Source organism: Amblyomma maculatum, chromosome 2, assembly GCF_055883805.1.
Source record: "Amblyomma maculatum isolate TAMU_Amacu chromosome 2, ASM5588380v1, whole genome shotgun sequence".
Taxonomy (NCBI): Eukaryota; Metazoa; Arthropoda; class Arachnida; order Ixodida; family Ixodidae; genus Amblyomma; species Amblyomma maculatum.
In genome coordinates this window covers 19,871,382-19,897,945 of record NC_139345.1, presented here as the reverse complement: position 1 = coordinate 19,897,945, position 26,564 = coordinate 19,871,382, and the positions used below count along the sequence as shown (strand labels likewise).

General features: G+C 43.3%; 1 protein-coding gene across 1 annotated transcript; it reads left to right on the top strand.

Moving 5' to 3' along the window:
- On the top strand, positions 1 to 26,564 carry LOC146198106 (motile sperm domain-containing protein 2-like). The gene is made up of 8 exons (XM_084592568.1): positions 1 to 264; positions 15,884 to 16,030; positions 16,760 to 16,846; positions 20,256 to 20,410; positions 21,709 to 21,769; positions 24,141 to 24,179; positions 25,140 to 25,261; positions 25,973 to 26,564. Exons 1-8 carry the CDS (start codon positions 150 to 152, stop codon positions 26,030 to 26,032), a joined length of 786 nt encoding a protein of 261 aa, XP_084448694.1. The 5' UTR covers positions 1 to 149; the 3' UTR covers positions 26,033 to 26,564.

Genomic DNA, 26,564 nt, shown 5'->3' with positions numbered 1-26,564 from the left:
CTTAGTCGATCAGGGTGTGTTTTTGTTTCGTACGGTTGCTGACGCATGGGTGGACATTAAAAGGCACGAGACTTCAGTCAGAGCGTAGTCCTTGTCTTGATTGCTTCTCGTTCGCCAGCGCTCCTCGAGAAAATACTTTTGGAACAGACATGCCGTATTTGCTGGACAACGACGATTTCGGCGACAGACTGTACTGGGACCAGATCACCGAGAAGCACATCAAGGAACTGCGCCAGTGCTTGGAACAATGGACCGAAAGGCACGGTAAGCACGTCCTGACAGGATCGCCCGTAGTAGTTCGACAGCATGAGAAAAAAAAAAAAGAGAAAGAAATGCCCAGAAACCTAAACGTTGGCTGCTTTGTAATGCGTATTTTGTTATAAATTGCTGCTGTGTAGGCAATGTACAATGCCAGTAACCTTCCTTACTCATCACGCAAGTGCTACTCTGCTATGCTATGCCTTTGTATTTGCAAACATTTGCCTAATGACACTCATACATATTTATAACACAGACCCTACGAAAAACACACGGAACAATTTTCTGCTTCAGCTGAATCTTAATGCTAGCCTGAACTCGTTACTGATACCTACCATCTCTTGAGTAAGTACTTACTTTGCAAAATGCAAACGGTGAGATTTAACTTCCTGAATTGAGTGTTCTAAAAAAGATGCCGCCTTGAAGGGCTCGGGATTAGTTAGACTACGTTGGGCACCAGAACGTGCTTCGACATGGCACAGGACACGGGTCTTGTTTATATCTTGCGGAGGGAAAATGCGGTCGCCGCGGCTGATGTCAAACCCGTCTCGTTGGAATCCGCGGCCGAAGCCGATGAACCACTGCGGCAGGTCAAGCTGTCCTTGCATTGCACGTGAAAAAAAAAAAATCAAGCTTTTTTAACGACTTGCCCTGTGAATGGTAGTGGTTGCATGTAGTATGCCGTGTAGTGTGCCCAATTTGCGTGCATCGTTTTATGGTTCGTCGATGTTGTCTGTGGAAGCATTTCGTACCGATTATTTTCCCGGTCGGCACATTTTATCGCTATGTAGTAGCGCAAAAGGGGCATCACATCGAAAGGACTGACTACATATGCATCAAAAGCGGTAACTTCCAACTGATTTAGTGTGAAGCAACCCAAGGTAAAACAGCTGCAAGCAGCCTTGCAGTTGTCTGCGGATGAAGAAAAAGCGGGAAACAAAGTAAGATATGACAAGGCGAATTCTAAAGAAAGCCAACGTTTTGGTGACAACAGCAAACAGGATGGAAAAGAGTTGAGGGGGGAGCCGAAACAAACGTTTCGCCGATGGAAGCTGTCTTCGTCTGAGCCAGGAATCCATCTGCCTGACCCCTTTTCCTACCATTTTTCTGGGATCGTGATAGACTGCAGTTGATGCAAACATTTTTTTTAACGACCTGCGCGCGGCTTCTAACATCGCGTCATTTAGATATTCGTTCGTCTGATACAGAAAAAAAACAAAAAAAAAGTTTTTATTTCAGTTCATACCCCTTCCTTTGTATTTCTTTTTTTTATAAGTGATATAAAGGAGAAAGTAATGATTAAATTAATAAAAAAAAATGTTTCCTGATTTATATGCTCTTTCTTCACAATTTATTTATTGCTTTCAGAGGCAGAATCAGGGGTCCTTGACTATAGTCCATAGGCAAGTGGCAACTTTCTTACCAAAGTCAGTATTTCGCGTCGCTGGCTCTCGAATGTTACTCTAACGCGATAGTGTTAAAATGTCCCGTTGCCAAAAAAAAAAAAATAAATCTGGCGTTGGCGTCGGCATTGTGAGAGAAAAATGAAGAACATAAATTTGACAGGTGATAATCGCTAGGTGACATAGCTGGGCACATATTGATCCGCGGGGGCATGACGTTACGCGACCGTATGGCTTAGCCGAGCTGCATGGCACCAAGTCGGGCAGCTCCTGTGAGGTTGAAAGGTGAGATAGTAATTGAACCTTCCGGTGCCCTTCGATCCGGAGTCACACACGCTACTTATAGCAGGCAGGCACTTTAGTACGCCTTTATTAAAGCGGGGCGCTATATCTTTCGCACAGTGTTGTAGTTTATGGCTATATGCTAATGAGTACGTGTTAGATAATACAATTGAAGGACTTAATGATTAAGCGAGTAACAAAAGTGAACGTGCACGAACGATGGTCTGCAAGGGCAGCCGCATTAACGCGATTAACGCTGTTGCGTCCTACACTTAATATGTCCACATAAATATGTCGTGCCTAGAAAATGCCAGATATATAACATAAGCCTTAACATAAGCTGATGTTTCATTAAAGTGGCCTCGAAATTTATTCGGCAGTTTTTAGTCGACCACGTACTTCTCTTTAGGCTCCCGCTATAGTACACAGGACGCTGAGTAAACTTTTACAATGAAGACTGGATATACACAGGAACCTCAATTCCGAAGCACATGGACGCATACTAAAAGTTGTAGTAGCGAAATGTTCGCGAATACAATTCCTCGAATGCATCTGGTCAGCTTAGTTTATGAGGTACAACGTCCCAAAACGACTAAATCTATGAGAGGTGGAGAGTTTCGGAAATTTCGACCACCTGGGTTCTTTAACGTGCACTAACATCGCACAGCACACGGCCGCCTTGCTTCTCGCCTGCATCTAAAAGTGTCCGTTGCGGCCGGGATTCGATATCGCATCCCTGGGCACAGCAGTCGAGTGCCCTAACCACTGCCTCACCGCGGCTGGGGCATCTTGTCAGGGGTTCCGCATAAAGGGGAACAGGTTCAGGGATGAACGGCGTACCCACTAGCAGTCTTAAAATGAGCATCGTTGGAGCGGCGCACGGCTTTCTTGCGGTACATCAATCTCTTCTTTTGCAATTTGCATGCACGCACGCACGCAAACAAACAAACAAACACGCACACATAGGCAAAATCGCACATAAATGAAGATGAAAAGGTGTATATGCGCGTCTGGAACATGTGGCTATTTTAAATTACTAGTGCAAGAACAATGCCAAAGGTTATCAATATTATCGATTGGAACGGGGCAAAAAAGTCTGGCTATTTTTGCCTGGTTTTAACCGCTTCATATAATAACGGGACACATTTCTGTCACTAGCTTCAAGTGATATCAAAAGGAAAATTGTGCAACAGTGTACCATACATGCTGGTTACTACCGAACCATAAAAGAAACCACTCAGCGTACATGTATATTTCGCTAATAGGCTTGGTTGGCGTACTGCGAGTTTATCAAGAGCGGTTTCACATTTCGAAGCGGATAATTTGGGCGGGAAAATATGAATTCAAAATAATGCTTATTAATAGCCTTTTCCATCGATCAGCTGCCTCAAAACATTTATTAGAGCTCTTTTTTTTTTCCTGCAGCGGTAGCTGAGTGTTTAGGGTACTCGACTACCAATCCTGAGGAAGCGATTTCAATACCAGCTGCGGCGGCCGCGTTTCAATGGAGTCGAAACACTATGCGCCCATGTACTGCGCGATATGTCAGTGAAGGAACACAGTGACTCGAAATGATTCGCACCCTTCTACTTCGCCTTAGTCACTTTGAGTCATTAAGGTTCATAAATCTAAAGAAAAATTTGCAGTTGTAAAGCAAGTTCTCTTATGCGTCGAAAGAACTGCGGTAACGATACATATCACATTTGAACTTTTTTAATGACGTTACCGCTACCAATGTTTAACCCACTTTTCTACAAAACCAATGATAAAAACGTATCGTAAGCGATGTCATTCCGCTTCTATCGAGTCATTCTGCTTCTATCGAGTCATTCTGCGTGCAATTTCCGATTTTTGACTTATAAAATTCGATGGTGTCCCTATCAAAATTAAATTTGAGTGGTGTAATAATAAACGCGTAATTTTTATAAAAGCATTCCTACAATTCGAAAAAAACAAGATCGACAATAATTTATTTTTCCTCGTACCATCGATGCCTTACAGAGACGAGGGAGGAAATAAATAAAATAAAAATAAGAAGCGGAAACTTATGTAGTTAGTTATTCAACGAATACAAAATTCAAGATGGGAACATCATGCACAAACACATAAACGCACAAAATAAATGCAAAAAAAGTGAATAAACGGCACTAAAGAAACGAAAAAAATGCAGAGCAATAATTAACATCAAGTATCGCATAAAATAAGCCTCACCGTACACTGACGATAAACTGCAAATTCATCTATACAGTCTAAGGCTGAAAGAAGATTTTTCCAATCTTCCTACGTGCGAGCAGTAAAAGAATTTAAAAACTTGTTCGATGGCGAAAATAATTATAAGCTTGTGTGGATGATCGACACGAAAAGAGCGATATGTGATTGTAGTGATAAGACGTGTGCGTAGTGACTAGTGATAGAAACTTGTATTGAAAAATCGGAAGCGGAAAATTTTCTATATAGGGCTAGAGACGGTACGGTATTGATTTTTTTTTTTTTTTTTTGCGGTAACACTCGCAATAATGTTAAAATTAAGAATACAAAGCGGACTGCATTATTCTGCTCAAGCTATAATGCAGCGCAAAGGATACCAAATTGGGGTGACACCTTCTAGTTTAAGAAGAATAAGTGCATTATAAAGTATTAAAATTAAATACATAGGGCTTTTTCTGAAACTGACGTAAATATCTTCATTTGCGGTTAGTAATACTAAAAATTAGTCCAATGTGCGGTTTCCAGGTTAGTGATGAGGATGTGTGCACGCACTATTACTGCCATGATGTTACGCATTCAATTGGAATACTGTGCGAATTGTACGCAGGGTGAGCATTATTTTCTGTTGAAAACTATGATTAAACCAATTTCTGAAGGTTTCATTGCATTTGCCATTTCAATGTGGCGGTGGTGCATCAAAAAGTGATATTGTACAGATTATATCGCCGACAGTGTCGTCTTCGGTATTTCGCGAAATAAAATAGTCATCTGCATATACTATATGTGCATGCTAGATAAGTACAAATAAACACCAAATCCCTGATGTATATTAAAAAGAAAATAGGGACCAGTACGAAACCTTGGGGATGTCTGGAGTTACTTTATTTAAGGGCAAATCATGTATTCATTAAGCGTTACATATTGAGAGCAAATAGTAAACAAGCATTGCAACCAGACTATAAAATTATTATTTGTGTATGGCAGAGAGTTTAAACACAAGCAGTCTATGATTCAAAGCTTCAAACGCCTTTACACAATTCAGAAATATGCAGTCCAATCGTCCTGTGAATTTTCGTCGAGAATAGCATACATACAAATTGGGAAAGCAAAAAAAATGAATCAGCGTAGCTCGGGATTTATGTGATCATATGAGAGGTATATAAGCCCACTGAGGGTCTCAAACTGTGCATGCAATCCTACTGTGGGACATACCAGAAATTTATCAACTATAATTTTTACAGAAGGGAAAAACAGAAACATAGTTTTGTGTTATCCGAGAAAAATTAGACCATGGTTAGCATCATTAGTTTTTTTTCCCTACCCATAAATTATGAACGGCATTCTTCAATGGGAAGTACTTTATGAGAGCAATTTTTGTATGTCGTAAGATTGTACCATCACCTCCTATATACCCGCATATCTCGACTCGGCACCCGATATATTTTGCAATTGTTTTTTTAATGCGCTCCACGGGTTTCCTAGGATTATCACAACTATTTGGTGAAAGCACATGACCAACTTTATAAGCATGACGTTGCCAGCAGGGAAAGGTTGGACCATTCCCGTAAACAAGTTTGCAGCAGTACCTTACAATATTACAGTTTCCTCACAATTAAAAGTGATGTTCAAGAAACGTTGACTTGGTTCTGTGAAGTGACCACGGAGGAGCGTCAGCTGACATAATGTTTATGTATTTATAAAGCTACAGGGAACATTACTGTGTTACTGAGAACAAAGCTCGGTATCAAGCAGTTGGAGTGAACAGTAATGAAATTTGATACTGCTTAATGACATTATTATTATTTTCACGTGGTGGCGACAAGGTCGATGGCACAAATTAAGAGTCGCTGATTTCACTGAAGAAACTTTTTATTGGACTGACTTCCGCCCGCAAAACAACTAAGCAACTCGGCAGCAGCGATAGCAACAAACGTGCTCGTCGATCGTCGAACAGAGAATACCCGTCGCACTCGTCAACGCTCAATTTAAAGGCTGCTCAGAACAATCTAGATAACGTCGCAAACTGCTACTAGCACAACATGGAACATTGTAGAAACGTACGCAAGTTATCGGAATCTTGGAGACAGATCTCGGCGCATCGTTCGCGACAAAGAAAATGATAACGCGTCGTATCGCGACAACGAGCGTGAACAAACACGGGATACAAAATTGATAAGCGCGTCAGAATAAGAAGGATAAGGCTGCACCATCGGCTGTCGAACAGGAACAAGTAAAGATTTAAACAGTTCGCGGCAATATGTTGAGACAATTTTTTCATGCCGTGTAAGTCACGTTCAAGGAACGCAATCATATTCCTAAATACATGATGGGAGAGATCGTCTCTATAGGCTAGTAAACAAAGGAGGTGGCCAATAGGGAGTATACCAGAAGTATTACGGGATGCGATGGTAGAACGATGGCCCGCCAGTAACCAATTAGAAAACAAAGTATTAAAATTTATGCACCAACGTTTTAACAAGAGAGACTTATGTGGGATCTTGAGAAAGGATTTTTCAAAGTCAAAATCACGAGTTACTGACATGACAAACTCTAACTCAGCGTTCATATCGTTAAGTAAAAACGCTAGTTGTATTTGCAAGATATATTTTCAACAGGCCCATGGTTACTATAGTTGTTTGATTCAGCGAAACTATTTCATGACGCGTGAAAGATGGCCTGGTTCATATTAAAAATGAGTAGATCATGAAACCTCAGTGTCACGCGAGAACCTCTTTTATGAACTAAAATTATTTCACCAAATTTGCATTCCATTGGCACCACCTCAGATGAAAAGTAACTAAAAGTATTCGAGAGAATGGTCCTAGTTATTTCTTCAGTGTTTTTGAGTTTTTTTTTTTTTTTTGCTGATGTCAATTTCAATAAATAACGTTAGTTTCAAAGATATATAGATGCCGCTTGCATTAAATGTTAATTTTGACAGAATCTTGAATGTCAAGAGAGTAAGAAGGATTGCTTTCCGGCTGTTTAGCACGAACTGAGCAAAAGTTGAGATTACTCTGGCTGATAATCCAGCATCAGGGAAAGTAAATTTAGCTGGGTCATGTAATCTTGGGAAGTTAGTCGCTGAAATTCCACAGTCGGCTTTGCAGAACTGGCGCTGGATATTTTGTCACATATCCGGAAAAGTAGTTCACAGGAAAGAATGCTTAGCTTGGGCTGTTATAGATTGAAACATTTTATCGATTCAATAGTAGTTCTCGCATTCACATTACCTTTTCTTTTGGTTTGGTGTTTTGGCAGAGCTGTATTTTATAAAATACACATTAAAAAATATTGCTTCGTCTCTTTCTATCCCTGTAGTTCTCACTTCTAATTTCTTCGCCAAGTACTGACTGATTGCCAATAAAATATCTTCTCAGAGCTCATATGTTCTTGCTCTAATATATTTCTCTCGGCAACCCACGAAATGGCTCGTTCTCTGCAATTATTTGATAGATTTCGCGATAACCGAACCATATAAATGGCATCTCATCTCAGGATGCGCATGCGTGACAAAAGAACGAATAAGGCATAAAGTACCCCGGCATACAACACTATTCTAGTAACTTTGTTATAGGGGGAGGCTGTTAGTATTTATGCAGCACATTTCATGCTGATAAGGGGGTGAAGTATAAAGGCAGTAAAACAAAAAATATGACCCAAATCTAGAGGACAGCATAAGTCCAAGATATGCGCGTAAGATAAGAAAGCTAATTTATAGAAGGACAGGGGCAGAACTGGTGTGCTAAAGCTGTCTCAATTAGTTCTCAATATTTCTACTCGTGATATGTCCTCCCTGCCTGCCAACAATAGTATATTGGTCGAAAAGAGAAATATAGTTGCATATCTAACTGCAGGTGGCATGTAACTAAACATTTTCTTGCGGATTTTGTGAATTCTCTCATTACAACAGTATCCTGCCTTTTCAACATGCGTGCCGCCTGAACGTGTCAAGGCGATGTAAGCTGCTGTGCTATATGACAACAGACCTGTTTTATCAGTTGCTATTGCGTTGTACTTTCTAATCGTCTTCTCGATTTGCCCCACTGAACACGATTACTGAAGGCGGAGAAATTCCGTCAACCGTGTCCGTTGCCTTCTTGCTTTTATTGGCAACCATAATATCGGACTAACTTTTAAATCACTCATGATCAGTTTGACCTAAAGCTCTCAGTATCAGATGGCAAAATGTTGAACACCACAGACAATTGGTAGGCTCGAATAAAACGTGGCAAGAAATAACCTGGGATACTCTGGATTTCCCTTTACAGGACATATAGCAAAACATTGGGCTATATATGTTTAAACACAGTTCTACATCACGAATGCATTTGACAAAGTGCATTGAGTTTGTTGACAGCAAAAATGCACTTCTTAATAAAGCGGAGCAGGTGATAAGCGTCGCCATAAATTGGAATTCTGGAAGGGTGCTGTGCAAAATGATTTCGAGCTTCTTCTACATGTACTCTTTTTTGGTAGAAGAGCTGTGATTAAGTTTTCGCCACGTTGCAGTCGCTGTTGCTTAAGACTCATACTTGTGTACGAATATTTAGTGCGGGACCCAGCCTTCCAGGAATGTCAATGTAGTCATCGACACAGGCTTGCGCATCGTATCCTGCTGCTCCCACAACTGTAGAAAAGCGTCAACTAGGTAGCAGGAACCACGAAGTCACCGATGATTTGCCCACCGCGAATCTACATAGAATCGATGCGAGGCTCGGCAAACATAAGCCTCACTTGCTTAGGCAAGCGTGGACAGACTCAGAGGCTTCACGGGCAGAACTAGTGCCCCTGCATCGACTCAACGTCTACTGCACACGCACGTCGATGATGCCTATTCATTCGTTGCTGTTTCCTTGCCTCTCCGCCCCATGAAGCAAGCGAAAAAAAAAACATTCTTGGAAATACAACTGATGCGCACCAACGGACCGAGAAAACTGATCCATGTCGAACACTACTACAGAAGACATACACGAAAACAAGGCCCATCATTACGAGAGGAACATGCCATAAAAAGCTACAAGCCAAAATTATAGCAAGAATTATTGTCATTGTATGCGAAAACGCTGCACAAGCAACATCGCGGAATGGAAATCGACCGAAAGCACGTACTTGAGCCAACGATGTGGATAAACTAAAAGTCACACAAACTAATAGAGACAAAAGAGACAAATGAAGAAAAGCTTCCACCGTCCGAAATTTTGCGCATCGCGTAGGCAGTCGCCTAGCCTCGCATCTGACAGCGCTATGTGATGTCCTCGAGGGCGGCAGTCAACGTGCTCTCAGCCATAGCTTGGAGCAGCTAATAAGTTTTATACTCAAAGCACCGAGCGACAGCTTCTCGCTTATCTCTCTGCAGCAGCCACATATGGAGTGCCATGCAGCCTCAAAACTCCATCTCCTCGAGACGCTTGAACGCTGTGTGTAACGACTGGGTAATTCTCCGTCGCCTTTCTTAAAATGACTCCCAGTCGCAAGGTCATATCTTCACTCTCTCTTTAGCCATCCATACCGTGGGCGTGCACTAAGCAACGATGGTAACAGCGTACGACTAACGAGGCTTTTCTTTCTTAGAGGTGCTTCTATCTTTGGCCACTAAATGGGTCTGTCTGGGTATATAATTGAATATCCGTACGAAACCAAGAAGTATAAATAAGATCAAGAAAACAATCAAGCACTCATACTTAGCTCAAAAGGTGCACATTTGAGCCAATTAATTCTGCTTTACGTCAAACAACACTTAAATATGCATGCATAGGCAACCGGAACTGTGGTTAAATATCTTTTGTGTCGTTTCACAGGCAGCGAAGGTGGTCTGTATATGCCGCAACGCATATTGTGCAGCAGTGAATGAAAGTGCACAGGATGCATTTAAAAACAGAAAAATGCGTCGAACAAATTATTTGCTACCTACGATCTGTGCAAACTACCGTGGGTGCTGCTTTCAGCGCCACCGGTGACCACCTCCCCCTCCCAAGTGGGCGACACCCATACCAATACATGTACACGAAATGTTAAAAGCATGTTTAATATTTCATAGTGCACTTACGATGTCGTCCTATCGTGAAGAAAAGCTGAATACATCTTATAGAACAGATTCCAAAAATATAAAATCTCATTTCGAACGTGATGCATTTTTAAAACATCGCGACACGTGCGCCTGAGAGTCACCCTGCGATTGTCATCCTGGGAGCGCGACTCGTATGAAGATGCGCATGCAACAAAATTTTCTGAATTTTTTTCGTTTTATTGCTTAATCGTGTACCTAACCGTCCATTTACAGGCTTCGTGCGCTTTACAGAACATTCCGACAAAATATGTAACAACATTTTAAAGCTACACTTTTAAAACGACGCGATAAGTGCGCGTCGTGAAGCCGGACATACTCCTAACAGGTGCTCCGACAGATGGTGCTTTTCCGAATCGCACAAGCTTCTTCTGGAGTATAAACATACTGTCACATGCGCTGAACTGGCTCAATTGTACGGTCGTTGAAACTGGACAGCCTATAATGCTAAAAGCAGCTCTCAAACGGAATTACGAACGAACAAAACAAAACTGTGCGCCATTGCACACGACGCCACAGGCGATACCCCGGCCTCTTCCGCCGTCTGCGCGCGATCCCCCACATCTCTAAACGCAACGGGGTTTCGACCGGCCGGTGGCCTGACGAGTTTTCCAAACTAAAACTTGGCTAAAGGCGTTCTTTTCGAATCAAGTCATCTTCACAACATAAGAGAACTTGCGACTCAATATGGGAGTCGGCTAACGGTACCGTCTGCCACAATAGGCCAATGAGAAATGACATGCGGTGAAAAAAACTAACATATTATTATACTATGCAGCTGAGTTGTTTCAGTCCTAACAGCACATATAACAGCAAATGCGCCGTATGCACTTAATTTAATATAGCAAGAAACAACAAGAAACGCCTCTGTGATGAAAATTAAGAGGAAAAGAACTTACTCGTGACGGCTACTGAGCAGGTTACCAGTTTGGTTTTGTTCGCCTGTCAGGCCAGTTGAGTGTCTCTTTTCATATGCAGCATTATAGGCTGTCTAGTTTCAACGACTTCACTACTTGTTGACCTAGTGTAGAGCACGTTAGAGTATGTTGCACTCCAAGAAAAGCCTGTGCTTTCGGGACTACACCGGCTGATAAAGCCTCTCTTGAGGATATGTCGCTTCCCGACACGCCGTTATAAGAAGGTAACTTCAAAATTCAATTGCATCTTTGCCATGGTCTTCTAAGCACATGCCAACTGCGAACGAATGGCTGCGCAGAGGAGTATACGGAGAATCAAGAAAAAATGAATTATTTGTTTGTGTGGGTCACGCTCCCGACCGGTGCTGGTGAACAGAGGTGACTACCAAGCGCACTTATTGCGTTTTTTTAACAATACATCGCGATTGAAATGACCCTTCATACTTTCGCAATCTGTTGTAAGGTATACTCGGCTTTTCTCCACGCAGGGACAACATTATAAGTGCAGTGTAAAATCATAAAAACGCTTTTAAAACATTTGGTTAAACGTATACCTTCGGATCAGCCATCCCAATCGGGACACAGACGTGCCCGCTGACGGCGCGCGCATCCCACCGAAGTTACATTTGCATGAAGCATATAACCAATCGGACCAGTTGCAAAACTCCGCACACACATTTTCCTGGACGTATTATGGTGAGTTTAGGGAACGTGGCACTAGATCTTCATATGAAACGAGCACTGCGACTAATGAAAACATGCCACAGGCCGAATGAAATGCCGTAATGACTTTATTTTTGTTCTCAAATGATTGCATCCATAGTTCTGCTCTCGGCGTATCCCGCATTACGCGCACCTGCACAATATGACCTACGTGAGCGCATATTACGAAAACCTGAAGCAGAAGAACAAAACTTAAGCCACGTCATTCAAAGCCGCACGTTTTCCCCTTGCGAAGCGTCTACGATTCCCCCTTCACCTTCGAACCCGTGCCGACCTTGTTCACGAGGAAAACGCTACCAGGTAAGCAGGGGGAGCCGGTTCCTCTCGCAACACCGGCCGACGAGTGGCCAGCCCACCCGCCCGCTGACGTCATTTGAGTCGGTCAGTGTTGAATCGCTCGCCAGCCAAATACTGGCGGTAGCTTTCCAACAGGTATTTCGCGACTCTCTCTCTCTTTCTCTCTCTCTCTCGCTCTCTCTCTCTCAGGGACACACGCCGCTAAATTTAAATCACAGGTTTTTCCTCCCGCACGGCATTTCCTTGCATGCTGCGCGTCTGGCTTCGCTGCACATTACTAGGTTTATAATGACAGGGCGCGTGCTTTTCAGCGAGTAATCAAACGGCCTCAGTGAAAGGCAGACAGAGATCCCCAAAGTATTTATTTATTTCCAGTACCAGTAAAAACGCATTAGTGAGGGTATTACATGGTGGGGGGTACACGAACTCGTGCAACAGAAATATATAAATAATACTTTATTTCATTTCATTTCATTTTATTTCCTTAAAGGCCCCAGGAAGGGGTGTTACATAATGGGTGGGAAACATTATAAAAACAACAAAAAATTCACACAGCGTACTTGATAAAAAAATATGGCAAAAAAATGCATAACGCATTACAACAGGTAATATTAAATAAGCTATTACAGAGATTTGTTGCAAATGACTTTATAATGATTGTAAGTAATCTTCAGTAGCGGTGTGTGATGGCACGTTATTTCAGTCTATTATTGTGCGCGGAAGGAACAATTTTGCGTAAAGATATGGCTGGCAAATTATGCGTTTTACTTTCTTATTGTGATCACGACTCGGGAAGACTGCATGGAGCGGCAAAAATAAAAAACAAAAAGAACGTTAGCAGGGAGGGAACAAAATAGCGTTGATATGACAGCGGTTCCAACTCCGCATGCTTTTTTTAATGCTTTGACACTGCTGAAGCGCGAGTAATCAGAAAAGATGAAGCGAACCGCACGGCCTTGCAGGGATTCATGTTGTTTACGAGGTATGCTCGTTCTGGGACCCAATGACCAAAGCGTATTCAATTTTAGGGCGGATAAGTGTAACATAAGCAAATGTTTTGTATTTGTTTGTTTTTATTGTGAGGGTGCGTACTTGAGATTACGTGTAAGAAGACCGGGTGTGCGCTTATAGCTGATGCTGAGATGATGGTTATATGGTAATGTCATGCCAAGTCAGATTGAATATGAACTCTATGAAGCTAACGTTATTAGGAAGTAGGCTGTAGGAATTCGCGCGTAATGATCGGTAAACATTAGTTGTTTTAGATGAGTTTAGATACATCAGCCAGGAGGAACCCCAGGCAGGGTCCGTATCAAGATCAGTTTTTAGGGAATGCTCTTCAGTGTCATTAGTATCATTACGATATATGTCATTTACAAATAACCTAATCAGAGAGGAGACACACACTTCAACAGTTGGTAGCAAGAAACTGTCTAAACCAAGAAGAGAGATATTGAAGAGAGTTGCACTTAAAATCCCTCCCTCAGGAACGCCACGAGACACATGATGTAGGGATGTATCACCTTGATCCGTTGACATGTAAATTGTCCTATCCCGAAGATAGTCAGCCAGTTATAGATTCGTCCACCAATACCAAGCGAACGTAAGGCTGAATGAATCGCCTCGTTGGTGATATTGTCAAAAGCTCCTTTAACGCCAAGGAAGACAGCGATGGTTATAGACCGCTCAGCTTTGCTGCGCCTGACACAGTCGGCAAGAGCAATAACGTTATCAATGGTGCTGCGGCCTTCTCGGAAGCCTGCCATTGATGAGGAGTAAATTTGCCTGTCTGTCATGTCTCAGGTAAGGCGTGAATGCACCATTTTTTCGATCAATTTTCCAACACAGGTGAACAGTGCGGTAGAACGATAAGCGTTTAGGTCAATTGATGGCTTGCCAGATTTAAGGAATTGTATTACGCGCGCAGTTTTCCAGCTCTGTACAAGGCTGTCGGCTATCCAAGAGTTGTTACAGACGGTAAGCAGCTGAGTTTTGGCTGTTCTTTCTAGACATGACGGCGAAATGTATCTAACACGGTCAGGTCCCGGGCAAGATCTTTTGCTGGTAACTGCTAGCGTGGCTTGAAGTTCTTCCACAGTAAACCATTCGTCTAGGAAAGAAGGGTTGGGTGACGAGGCAACGGTGGGGAGCAAATTTTGCAGTGAGCTGCTAAGGAAGCAAGATATTTGAACAAAAAGCCTCTGCTTCATGAAGACACGAAGTATTGGCATTTACAGCCACACACTCAAAAGGATGTAGTTGTGAAGGCTGGTTTGTTAGGCTCCGTACAATACTCCATATTTTAGAGAGAGGCTTTCTAAGATTTAATTTTGCACGGAAAGGTCTCCACTCCCTTTTTGCCAGCTTGTCCAAATGACGCTGAACATGTTTTTACGCTCTTCTAGAAATCCGGATGTCATCTCTTGAAAGTTTCCTGCGCGCTCGTCTTTCTGATCTACGGCGTATTGTTCGAAGTTTTTCGTATTCAGCGTCAGCAGCTTAGTACACATTTGACAGGTGCAGGACTTTAGTGCTCAAGGTTTGAGCACGTGCTACTGCAGCAATGAAGGATTCATTCTTTAGATTTGACAGATCCAGATACTCCACGGTGTCAGCAATAGCTTCACAATTCGTATAACGAACTTCATGCCGCTGGGAGGCGAGAGAAAAGCCACCAACCTCAATGTATGTAGGTAGGTGATCGCTGCCGTGAGTCTCAATATCTACCGACCAGGTTGTTGAAGCTTACAACTCAGCAGAGATCATAGAGACGTCAAGCGCACTGGAACAATCGCTCCTTGGTAGTAAGTTGCTTGGCCATTGTTTAAAAATGTTAAATTGTTGGACACAGCGAAGTCAAATAGCTGCCGACCTCTTGCTGTCGGTCTGAGGGCTCCTCAAGCAGGATGATGTGCATTGAAATTTCCCGTTATAATGTGTTTCACAGGGGTACTTCGCACAATATCTTGTAGGCATACAGTATCAAAATCAGCACAAGGCCTCTACCTAGTCTTAAACCTTGCAATGAACTCTCTCCGTCGTAAAATTGAATTCCATAACAAAACAACTCCAAAGTTAATTACATAGTTAGCTTAAGCTTACGAAACACATTGGATTTTTATATCAGTTTTAACTACTGTGTTGGTGCGTGGGAAAATATTAAAAGCAAACGTTTCATCGAAAGCTTTGACAATTCACGTCAGCGTGTACATAACATTGTCTTACAATATTCCACGATTGCCTCAAAATTAAAGGCTTACTTTCTGGAAACAGAAAATAAGTCTGAAATCACTGGAGAGAGTAATAAGAATTCAGCATTTATTTGTCGCCGTTTGCTCTCTATTCAAAAGAATTAAGTGTCCCAAGCCAGAATTATTCGAATCATGACAAAGAGCGCTTACAGACTGACGACTTCTCTAGCGTTTCCATCGTGCATTATCACTTTTATGAAATATCCGGTTACTGACGTCCACTCACCATGACGAAATTCAGACACCTCTCAATATTTAATTGTTCGTTCCTATTTAGGCGAAAATTGTACGTTGCCAGGACGATTCTCTCAAAAGCAGGTCCGCGTACTTGCTTAGAGGTTTCAGCGACGTTCGAGAAGAAAAATTTCTTGGCGATATGGCTTAGTCATAAACGTTCAGACAGATACAAAAGGCGCCCGCTATAAGCAATTTATCTATGTTCTCTTCGCCACCTCTTTCCCGAACCTCCTCCCGCAGAACTGTGCTACGCAGAAGACCTGCGGCGGGTGGTGGAAGACGACGACTACTGCCGCATGATCGTGTGTCAGATGCGCATGAACATGGCCGGTGCGAAGAAGTTCATGTTAGACATGCTGCGCTGGAGGCGCGCCATGAATCTTAAAGGTGAGATACTGCTCAGGCAACTTGTTACGTTGCCACCATCCCAGTTCCGGAATAGCTCTCGGCTGACTGCTCAAGAGCGAAAAACCTGCTTCCTTTCTGCGGAAAACCTGCTTCCGCTATTGCATTATACCCTCAAGGCGGAGCTTAAGTGTACCCCTAATGTTTTCCTTCTTTCTTTTCGGTAAATGAAGTGCCCCGGAAATTTTGCAAGGAAGGTATAAAATAAACTGTGCAGAAGCAGTTGCTAAGCACATACATCAATAACGTAATGTCAAAGTGGGTGGTGTAGCTTACAATGGTTCACCACAAACTACTGGTGAATTACAAAAAGCATCAATTACAACGGAGCAAGTAATTACTCAAACCGAGTCCAAATATACCCGGCAAAATATCGTATGAGTAGCCTCAAGAGAAGAACAAATGGCACTGAATAACATGCGGAGACGCACGAAAGCACGACGCTTCTAAGCTTATACGCTGGACGTGGCAATTAAGCCATCCAAATTATCTAACGTCGGCAGCGGAAACTTAAGCAAAGAAACACGGGGAGAATTTTATTGGGCGCTAAAGAACTGCATTAAAAAAATATTTCGGAGTCTTCTAGCTCTCACCTCAGCACCCCTGCCTCCCTATTTCTCTGAGTGCATGCATGCGCGTCTGTACAATCTGCAACTGCTTATGTTGCTTTCATCTCCTTGACGTACCCGCATTCATTGCCTCTAAGCACAGATCTTAGCGAAGAAACTCTACCAAAGGCAGTGTTGGAGCGGTGCATCATCTACCCATACGGAAGGGACAAATCAGGAAGCCATGTCTGTGAGTTCAATTGTTCTTGCTTACACCTCTTCTCCTGGTTCATTTTGCTTTATTTTAATGTTCATAGCGTATGCGAGTGCCCCTATCACAGCATCAGTAAACTCGAACGCTTGTACCGACTGCTGTATAACGCTGCACCCGGAATAAGAACAGAGTGTAATATGCTCCTTAGGCGTGCGTTGCATCCTTTCAAAGAAGGCGCTGCAACCCCTAAGCTTCCATCAGGATATCAAGGGAAGAACACACCTCCTTTCTATCCACTTCGAAGCACACGAGTCGATAAACTTGATCTTCCAGGCTATTTCTGAACTTCATCGACAAAAGTTTTTCGGGAATAAATGATGCCGTTTGACTACTAAACAATTTTTGTTTTATACATCGCGTATGCACAAACAAGTGCTGGCAATTCAGCGAGCAAAAAAAAAAAAGCTTTCCTTATATTGGGCTTGCGCCAAACACTCTGGTTGGTACGCATACCAAGCTGCTGCATACGTTTCTGGTGTTCAGGCTGCTTAGGCATAAATGGCTTCAACGTAAAGGCGAACCTAACGAGAATAGCGTACAGTCAATACGATAATGAATTTCAAGTAAAGGCTGCTCTCTAAATTCTGCTCTTTTCGGCGCGTTCACGTCCTGTAAATGGCGTACCTATTTTTTTTTTCGCCACAACCTCGCATAGTCAATGTCAAAAGTAAGTTATCCCTATTTTGTATTAGGCTTGACGATTCAGCCCATCCTTACCTTAACGAGAGGCTGTTCGTCTACAGTGAATTATCTTTGCACCAAATGGTAGTGACTGCAGCGCACGTTATCATTCAGCTTGCGCTTGCGTACATCAAACTTGATGAGACTCGCGTTTTAAGTAATTGCTGAGAAATAGCATGTAACGTATATAAGCGATAAACTGCTGGTATTCACCGAAATGGCAGTGGCCATTCACGAACTGACTTACGCAAGAACACCTCTGTAAAATTGCGGCCCCGGCGGCCGCTTTCTGATGGAGGCGGAAAGCACGGCGCCCGTGTATTGCGCGACGGTCAGTGCACGTTAAAGAATCGCAGCTGGTCGCAATTTCCGGAATCTCCCACGATGGCGTTTCTCATAGCCCTAGTCACTTTAGAACGTTAAACACAAACATACAAGCCAAACCATCTCTGATTTGCTTCGAGAAGAGGCGAGCCGAGCCGCTTCTCATAGTGGCATGTACCTTTAAAGGGAGCTCTTGTATGTATGCAGTACTCAGACAATTCTTTTTAATAGTTCACGCGAGCATAAATGTGTCAGGGTGCTGATACGAGCAACACTCCTTAAACTTTTGTTCACATTTGCAAAATGCGCTGAATTTATTAGCGTCTTCCGAGGAATATAAGCTGCGGAAATTCCAAATACCTTGCGAGGTATCCCTTTACGCGCAGAGTGGCAGAACGTGCGACGCAGGTAATAAAACTGAGTTGACGATAGTGTCTTATTTTGTGATTTGAGCCTTCAATGCTATGAACACATGCTACCGGAAGCCGCTTTGGTCGTTTCTGTGTTGGGGGCTCAAAAAGCGTTTTTCTGCGGTGTGGCATGATAAATGTTTGCATCCGCTTTTCAAAAGCTCATTTTGAGGCGCTGCAGTCTGAATGAGACGCAACAGACATCCAGATCGAGACCTCAGTGCCCGTTCAAATACGTCTCGCCGTTACAAGGAGGTGTGTTCCGAGAAGGTACAACGGGAGCTGAAGACTTGTACAATTATCGTAAGCATGCACTTTCTGACAGCTGCTGACTAAAGGACCCTTTTGGCGACAGTTTCCGCAGTGTCTCATAGGACGTAAACAATCGAACATTCACAGCGTAAATGCGCTGCTGGCCAACTTGACGACCTATGCGTTCAGGCGGTGTTCGCAAGAGCAACACAAGTGCTCTTCTTAAATGAAACGAGATTCCATCAAATTCTCGATTTCGGGAGATGTTCAATAAGATGAACTGGTTAAAAGTGGCTATTTGAGATAGTTACATCTTTATGAACCAACTTCATATCATATTTTCAATACGAGAGTTTTCTTTTCTTAGGGCCGCGGTCAAGAGAAATAAAGAAGAAAAATGTCATAAAAATATAGCAATATTTTTTTTCGAGTGGGAATCAAAACTACAGTGTAAAGTAGGGGTTAGTAATAAACATTTATCCAAGACCCTTTGCTAAAACGCTGGTGCAATCAGAGACAACGGCACGTTTATAAACCTTTACTTCTATGGGTATCCATTTTTCCGCTTAGTCACTTCGCAATGAGCGCATTGTTCAGGAAAAACATTTAACTCGTTAACTCTGTTACTCGAGGTGCAACTTCAGGTTTCGCCTCGCTGGGTCCGGATGCCCTCGGGCTGGGTCCGAATGCTCTTGGGCTGGGTCCGAATGCTCTTGGGCTGGGTCCGAACGCCCTTGGGCTGGGTCCGAACGCCCTTGGGCTGGGTCCGAACGCCCTTGGGCTGGGTCCGAACGCCCTTGGGCTGGGTCCGAACGCCCTTGGGCTGGGTCCGAACGCCCTTGGGCTGGGTCCGAACGCCCTTGGGCTGGGTCCGAACGCCCTTGGGCTGGGTCCGAACGCCCTTGGGCTGGCTCCGAACGCCCTTGGGCTGGCTCCGAACGCTCTTGGGCTGGCTCCGAACGCTCTTGGGCTGGCTCCGAACGCTCTTGGGCTGGCTCCGAACGCTCTTGGGCTGGCTCCGAACGCTCTTGGGGCTGGCTCCGAACGCTCTTGGGCTGGCTCCGAACGCTCTTGGGGCTGGCTCCGAACGCTCTTGGGGCTGGCTCCGAACGCTCTTGGGGCTGGCTCCGAACGCTCTTGGGGCTGGCTCCGAACGCTCTTGGGGCTGGCTCCGAACGCTCTTGGGGCTGGCTCCGAACGCCCTTGGGCTGGCTCCGAACGCTCTTGGGCTGGCTCCGAACGCTCTTGGGCTGGCTCCGAACGCTCTTGGGCTGGCTCCGAACGCTCTTGGGCTGGCTCCGAACGCTCTTGGGCTGGCTCCGAACGCTCTTGGGCTGGCTCCTAACGCCCTTGGGCTGGGCCTGAATGGCTGTGAGTGAATACAGACACTGCGCTTTCCTTTCCGCCAAAATAAACTTCAATTGTTTTTTTAATCGCAGAAGAACAGTAGAGCATTGACCTAATGCAGTGCAAGTCCACCCAAAAACCAACTGTAAAAAAAGTATAAAAAATCGCGAAATGAAAAGGCACTGTTACGTTTCCTTAGTTCAAACTATCAAACCATCTACATGCTTGTTAAACAATGCAAAACCATGCTAAACAGAACTTTCGTTCCTATAACTATTAGGGTCAAACCATGCCTAATCCACTACCATATGTTTTTCTTTCTTTTTTTGAAGACAAGTACCTGGAGCAATTCGCTTGTTTGTCGCTTTCAGTGGTCGTCCAAATGAAAAATTATGCCAAGGGAGTGGTGCCACGAGATTCCGTGCAGAAGATTTTCCTCTTCTTCGTGGAGACACTTTTCAACAAATGCGGAGCAAAGAAGGTCACTCTTCTATTGGACTGTAGCGACGTGGGCGTCGCTAACGTTGTAAGTATCGTTCGCGATTTCCAGTTATTCCACAGCTGTCTGCACAACCCCAAGAAGTCTTCAGCTAATTTTTGCTTGAATCTTGCTCGGTACCACAGATCCTGCGTAGCACAAGGCACGAATGTGAAAGTCAGAGAGAGAACAGGGCTGGGCATACAATCTTTAACGGCTGCACGCTGATATATGACAATAATCACTATCACTAGCAGCATACTGTGCTAGTGATAGTGACAAGGGAAGGATTAAACGGCACTGAAAGCCCACGTTTCTGCTTTAACGTTAGGGTATCTATACTACAAAGCGCTCTACGTAAAGAAAAGGGAGGGGGAGAGGGGAGAAGCGAAGCATGCCATAGCTACAATCGAAGCAAATATTTGTCACCCTACTCGCTGCAACTTTTATGAAATACAGAAGCAAGCTGATAGTTTCAACGAATACGCGTTGTGGACCGTGGAAGTATTGGTGGGTAAACCTAGCTGGGAACCTGCGCTATAAGATATTGTCCCTCCATGAAACGATATAGTTCGACAAGTCATTTCGCGTTTTGATGCAGGCACAAAAAAGCACGCGCACACGCGCACGCACTCACTCACTCACTCCCACACTCTCTCACACTCTCAGTCACTCACTCTCACACTCTCAGTCACTCACTCTCACACACTCAGTCACTCACTCTCACACACTCACTCACTCACTCTCACATTGTCTCACAAACACGCTCTCACTCACTCTCACACTTACTATCTCACAAACACGCTCTCACTCTCTCTCTCTCTCTCTCTCACTCACTTCCTCACTCTCTCTCATTTTCACTCACTCTCTCATTCTCACTATCACTCGCTCACTCTCACACACACTTGCACGTACTCACGGAAAATTCCGCTGGTATCAAGGCTACGTAATCGATTGAAATAGTTTATTTTTCGGGTATTGAAAACTGACCGTTGTGAGCAATGGGCTTGGGTCTTCAGTGCTCATGCTGAGCATGAAAACACAATTCCTCAATATTGTCTAAACCTCGCTGGATGATTACGCTCTGCAAATATAAAATAGTTTGGAGTTGCAAATACATCATTCAGCGACGAAGTTTAAGCGGTAATGTTTTTTTTTTCTAATACAAGCAGCAATGCATTCCCACAGTCAGAGGACAATATAGAGCCCTCTACTTCGATGGCTGATTTTACCATGCGCCCGATTTTTGTCTGGGAACTGCATGCCGACACTCATCGCTGCTTTAATGCAGTATCTTTTGTACATTCAATGCGTCACCAAAAGTTTTGCTTTGCTTTTTTCTATAGGACGTAGAGCTCCTGAAGTTTTTAGTAGACGTCTTCATAGCGAAGTACCCCATAGGACTTGGTAAGTATCTTTGATTCAAGCTGAGCTTTGTTTTAAAGCGTTCGTGCCTCTTCACAATAGAACACGTGTATTCTGCTTGCAATGCATAATATCCTCGTGGTCAGCTAAACGAATGAACTGCAGTGTTTCGACGTGAACATTAAAGAGAAGGAATACTTTCCGCCACAAAGCAAGCGAGACTCCATTCATGTCGTCGGTAGTAGTAGTGTGGGAGGTCTTACACTTCCTGCCTTATCAGCAAAAACAGAAAAAAAGGTTGTGTGCATTAAAACACTTATTCATGAGAGCAGGTACAGTTCCTGTTGGTATTATCGCTAATAGTAAGCAGATATCGACACGAACTATCCACGCGCTCGGTGTAGAATTAGCAGACTAAGCCGCGAAACTTTGCGTGCAAGGGCAGCAGAAAGTAATTTCCGATAAATTACACTTGCTATCAGCGACAGATTACCACGCCTTCCACAGGCTCCTCTTGTTTCGGCAACTCCCACGCAAGAGCTTCTATTGTAGCAAGGATACCTTCCTCATTTTCATCCACCTTTCCTCCTCCTTCCAAACTCGACTGGCTAATAGAGCAATCTATTGGTTCACTAAGTGACTGTGTATTGTAGTAAAGTGTGAGGCATATTGTGTAGAACAGCGCGAAAAACACGACAGGGACGAACGAAGACAACACAATTGTGCAGACACAATGAATTACCAACATGCCCAAGCTTCTGTTTTAATGTGAGGCATATCCAGCGAAAATGATTTTTTGTTTTTGTTCAGTAAGTTTTTGTGTTTCCGATCCGACTCGGAAGGAATGCGTCGTTTGGGAATGGAGCGAAAGCAGTTAGGGAGGACGTCGGCTAGAGGCTTTGAGGTCATGTGCTGGTCTATGCGAAGACGACCGCTGGCATCTTTCCTTTTTCTTTTCTTTTTTTTTTTTTTTTGTGGGCTGCGGAGGGAGGACGAAAGTTCTTGCTCATACGCAGGGTGACCGAATATATAGTTAGCGCTTAGGAATATGTGGGTGTTCTTCATTATTACTAATGTGATCTTCAGTGCTGATGCAAAACTCCTGGAGCAAAAATCTGGAACACAACTCCTAGAACGCATATTTTATCACAACTTCCCATTTCGCACGTTCCACTAACTAGCAGGCGTGTCCAACTTCCACCCGCAGGGTGGTTTTCCTCTCGAATCTATAGTTCTGTACTAAAGTCAAGAGGCTGTTGCTAAGGGAGGAGAAGCAGTAATCATCATCTCAGTAACAATTCTGGACTGAATGTTGAAGAGTTTCCGCGTGCTGAGAGAAAGAACGAGTTTTAGCAACAAAACTAAGAGGCACGTGAGCAGAGCAAGGCGAGTACGCGAAAAGTTGGGCGGAAGACTCAAACTAAAAAAAAAAAAAACACACACACAGAAGGCGATTCTACGTGCTCGGGGAACTTCATAAGGCAAATCGACTAACGTTTTCATACCCGCCAAATATCGGGTTTTTTTTTTTTTCTGGAGAGTCGTTACACCTCAGGAAGTGTCAAAAATACTGAGAAGCTGATTTTCATATAACAAAAGAACACTGCCCTTATGAGGCTAGATGCCGCAAACGAAGGCTCTTGTGTAACACGTTCGGACCATTGGGGTCGCGTGCTATGGGAAATCCTCACGTTTTTGTTCTCTTCATACTTCATTTAGAGCAATTGACTAAAACGTTTTTGTGCTTGTGCTTGTCTGACGCTGGCAAGTATCATTGCTAGAGAATGAAGTGCGAGCGAACAAATGGAAAGAAAAAATAGGCATAACAGCATTTCTTTCAAGGTTGCATTTTCTGCATCCTTGTCACAAAATGCGCGCGCACATCATCAAAAGCTTTTGATACGAACTTGCGCGTGAATTTGCCATGTATATACGCCATTGCATGCATTGTCTCCCCTATCCATTCTCACTGTCGATTTGATCTGTTTCATCTCCCTCTATCCTCCCGTGTTTCTTTTTGTTTCCGTCGGCCTCATCTCATTTGTTCGTGCCGGTATGCACTCTTTCTCTCCATTTTCTTTTTCTTCTGCGTCAATGCGGCATTTACTGTTAACGCGGAAAAAAAGAAATCTGGCGGCTTAATTTCATCTGGCTCAAAATATGCCTTTCATTATGTGTGTATACTCTTCACCTAAATTACCGCCGACGGACAAAGCATGTGCGCATTGAGGATATATGCGGACATCATTTACTCCACAGAGCTCAAACGACGGCATGATACAAATTATCCAAACGTTCGTTTCTGAAAAGAACCGCAGAGAAGCGGAAGAGTTGCAGTCGAAATTAACCGAGCAATCCGTCATGTATACAGCATCGATATTTAAATATATTTTTCTTCCTCTTTCTTTTTAAGGAAACGCACTTATATACAACATGCCCTGGATATTTAACGGTAAGTTCTTTCTCTACCTTGATTCTGAGAGCATGCTTTTGCTAATTTATTTTATTACAATATCACACCAACATAATGTGTTATCTGTATGCTGTTGTATTTGCAGTGTGCCGAAAGGTGTGACGGATCAATATAGTGTTTATGTAACGTTAGCCATATTGTAAATAGTATTGTTACTCTACCTTAGATTTCACGTTGTAGTTTCGCTGTTGTAAAATGGTTTGAATCTATTCTTTGCACATATAGTGTAAACCAGAATCCAAGTAATTATAATAAACTCTTACAGAAATGAGTTTCTTAACGGTCTCGGCCTAAGTGCACTTTGATAGAAAAGCAGTTACATTCAACCATCACAAAATGCTAGAGGATTGTCCCTTTACCCATACCTACATTTTTTTTGTTCACCGAACAGTCGTAGTTACAGATTAGGTGATCAATTTTAAACGTGAATTCTTTTATTTATCTATTCTTTTTTTCGTTAACTTGCAATGATCAGGGCAAGGGTTCCCTCAAAGATACTGAATATGCTAACAACCGTTACTTTATATTAGCGCGTCAGAAATATCGATAAACATGGCAATACCCTAAAACGTTCCTTTAAGGCCATTTTTAATTTTCGTCTTGCTTCTTATTTCTTACCTTTCTTATTGAAAAAAGCTGGCTTAGGGGTGTAAGCATATTGATGCTTTTTTTCTGTGTGATTGCAGTCGTATTGTTTCAAATGGAAGGACTGCTTGTAATTCTGAATTGTGCAGATATCCTAGCTTGTTTACATACCAAAGCAAACCATATAGCACGAATTACACAGCTACATCCCCCGTCGAGGTTTGGGGCCCCAATAAACAGCCGTTTCTCGTTAATTGCATGTCGGGACTGAAAGGTCGGCGGCCTGTAGCACGGTATACGCGAGCGTTTCGTAACCAGATTTGCGTCCACTTACCAACGATGTTCTCTGCACAGCCATACTGAAAATGATCACGAGTATACTTCCTTTTGGTGCTGAGAGACTGAAGCCAGTGAACAAGAGTGGCATCCAGCAGTACATCGACGCCAAGCACCTCCCACTTCGCATGGGTGGAATGGTGAGCAACAGGCTTTCACTGACAACGGGCTTTTTCTACCTCTCTGAAAGGAAAACTATAGAGCCGCCAGTCAGCTGCTATGAGCCGTACATAGGAGCGCTCTCTCTTCTTTGCGGTGTCTGTTGTCACTTCGGGCATTTATGGCAGCGTGCCGTTATACATAATTTATCTCCGGAAAAAAAAAAAAAAAAAAAAAAACAAGGCAACGCATCGGAACGGCATGCAGTTCTCTCAACGACTACAAAAGATGTGAAGCCGGGGAGAAAATTTTATTGCTCTTGTAAAATCAAAATGTATTAGCCGCTGTCTCTGCTGCACAATGTCTTGCCGGTGAAAATAAAAAGAAGGAAGTAATAATGAACAGGAAGGCAAACCGAACACTTCCTGGTCAATGGCCGTGTGCTGGTGGAAAAAGCTACAAGAAAACACTGGACGATGTGAAAAGAAATTAAAAAAAAAATGATCGTTTTCAAGGCATGAAAAAGTAGCAGTCCTTCGCGCTATCCTGATGTCCTACAGAAGTGCGTCAGCATCTCTAAAGTTGGCCTGAAATTACACTGAAAATATACGTTAGTAACTGGCATCTAAAAAGTGGACAGCCCTACTTTTAAAGTAGCATCAATTTCAGTCAGTAGCCCTGGCAATCGTGCAAAAATGCCTCTAGCCCTAAACTGATGCGCTCTGCCTTTTACCTCATTTTCCTCCCTCCAGGATACGTATGAATACAGCTACGTCGCAGGCAATCCCCTCGGAGACCGCCACCAATGCTAGTCAAAATCTGCATGCAAGGACTGTCGTCGACTGTCTGAAGAGTGCGACTGGGCGCAGCACGCAGGACCGCACGTAGTCAAGCGCGGGATGGCAGACTTCCTCTTCAGCGGACAATACGCGAGCCAATCATTTTTCAGCCTCTTCAACGACCAATGAAAGCAAGAAAGCGCTACTACCGCATGCCTTTTGCGCCCGTTCCTCTTTGGCGGAGTTAGAAAAATTGTTTTTAAGAAATTGAACTTTAGTTCAATACCCCGAACTTCTTGTAGTTGTATTATGTATTCGTTAGCTACGTCTTTAAACATCAACTCCGTCGACTCGCAGGATACTATCGAGCTGTGATTTTCGTACAGAAGATAATGAAAAAAAATTGTGGCTTCCCAAGATCACCAACATTTTTTGTGATATTTGAGACTTAAGGTCTTTGAATGACGATATTTATTGAGTGTGTTCGTTTGTAGCAAGTAACGTGTGGAATATTTGCCCAAATCTTTTAGCATTGATTGACCGTGAAATGTGAATAAAGACTGAT

Coding starts and splice junctions, on each gene's coding strand:
- LOC146198106 (XM_084592568.1), top strand. CDS start 150: ATGCCGTATTTGCTGGACAACGACGATTTCGGCGACAGACTGTACTGG. Junction 16,847..20,255: donor CAAATCAGGAAGCCATGTCT/GTGAGTTCAATT, acceptor TGTCGCTTTCAG/TGGTCGTCCAAATGAAAAAT. Junction 20,411..21,708: donor ACGTGGGCGTCGCTAACGTT/GTAAGTATCGTT, acceptor TTTTTTCTATAG/GACGTAGAGCTCCTGAAGTT.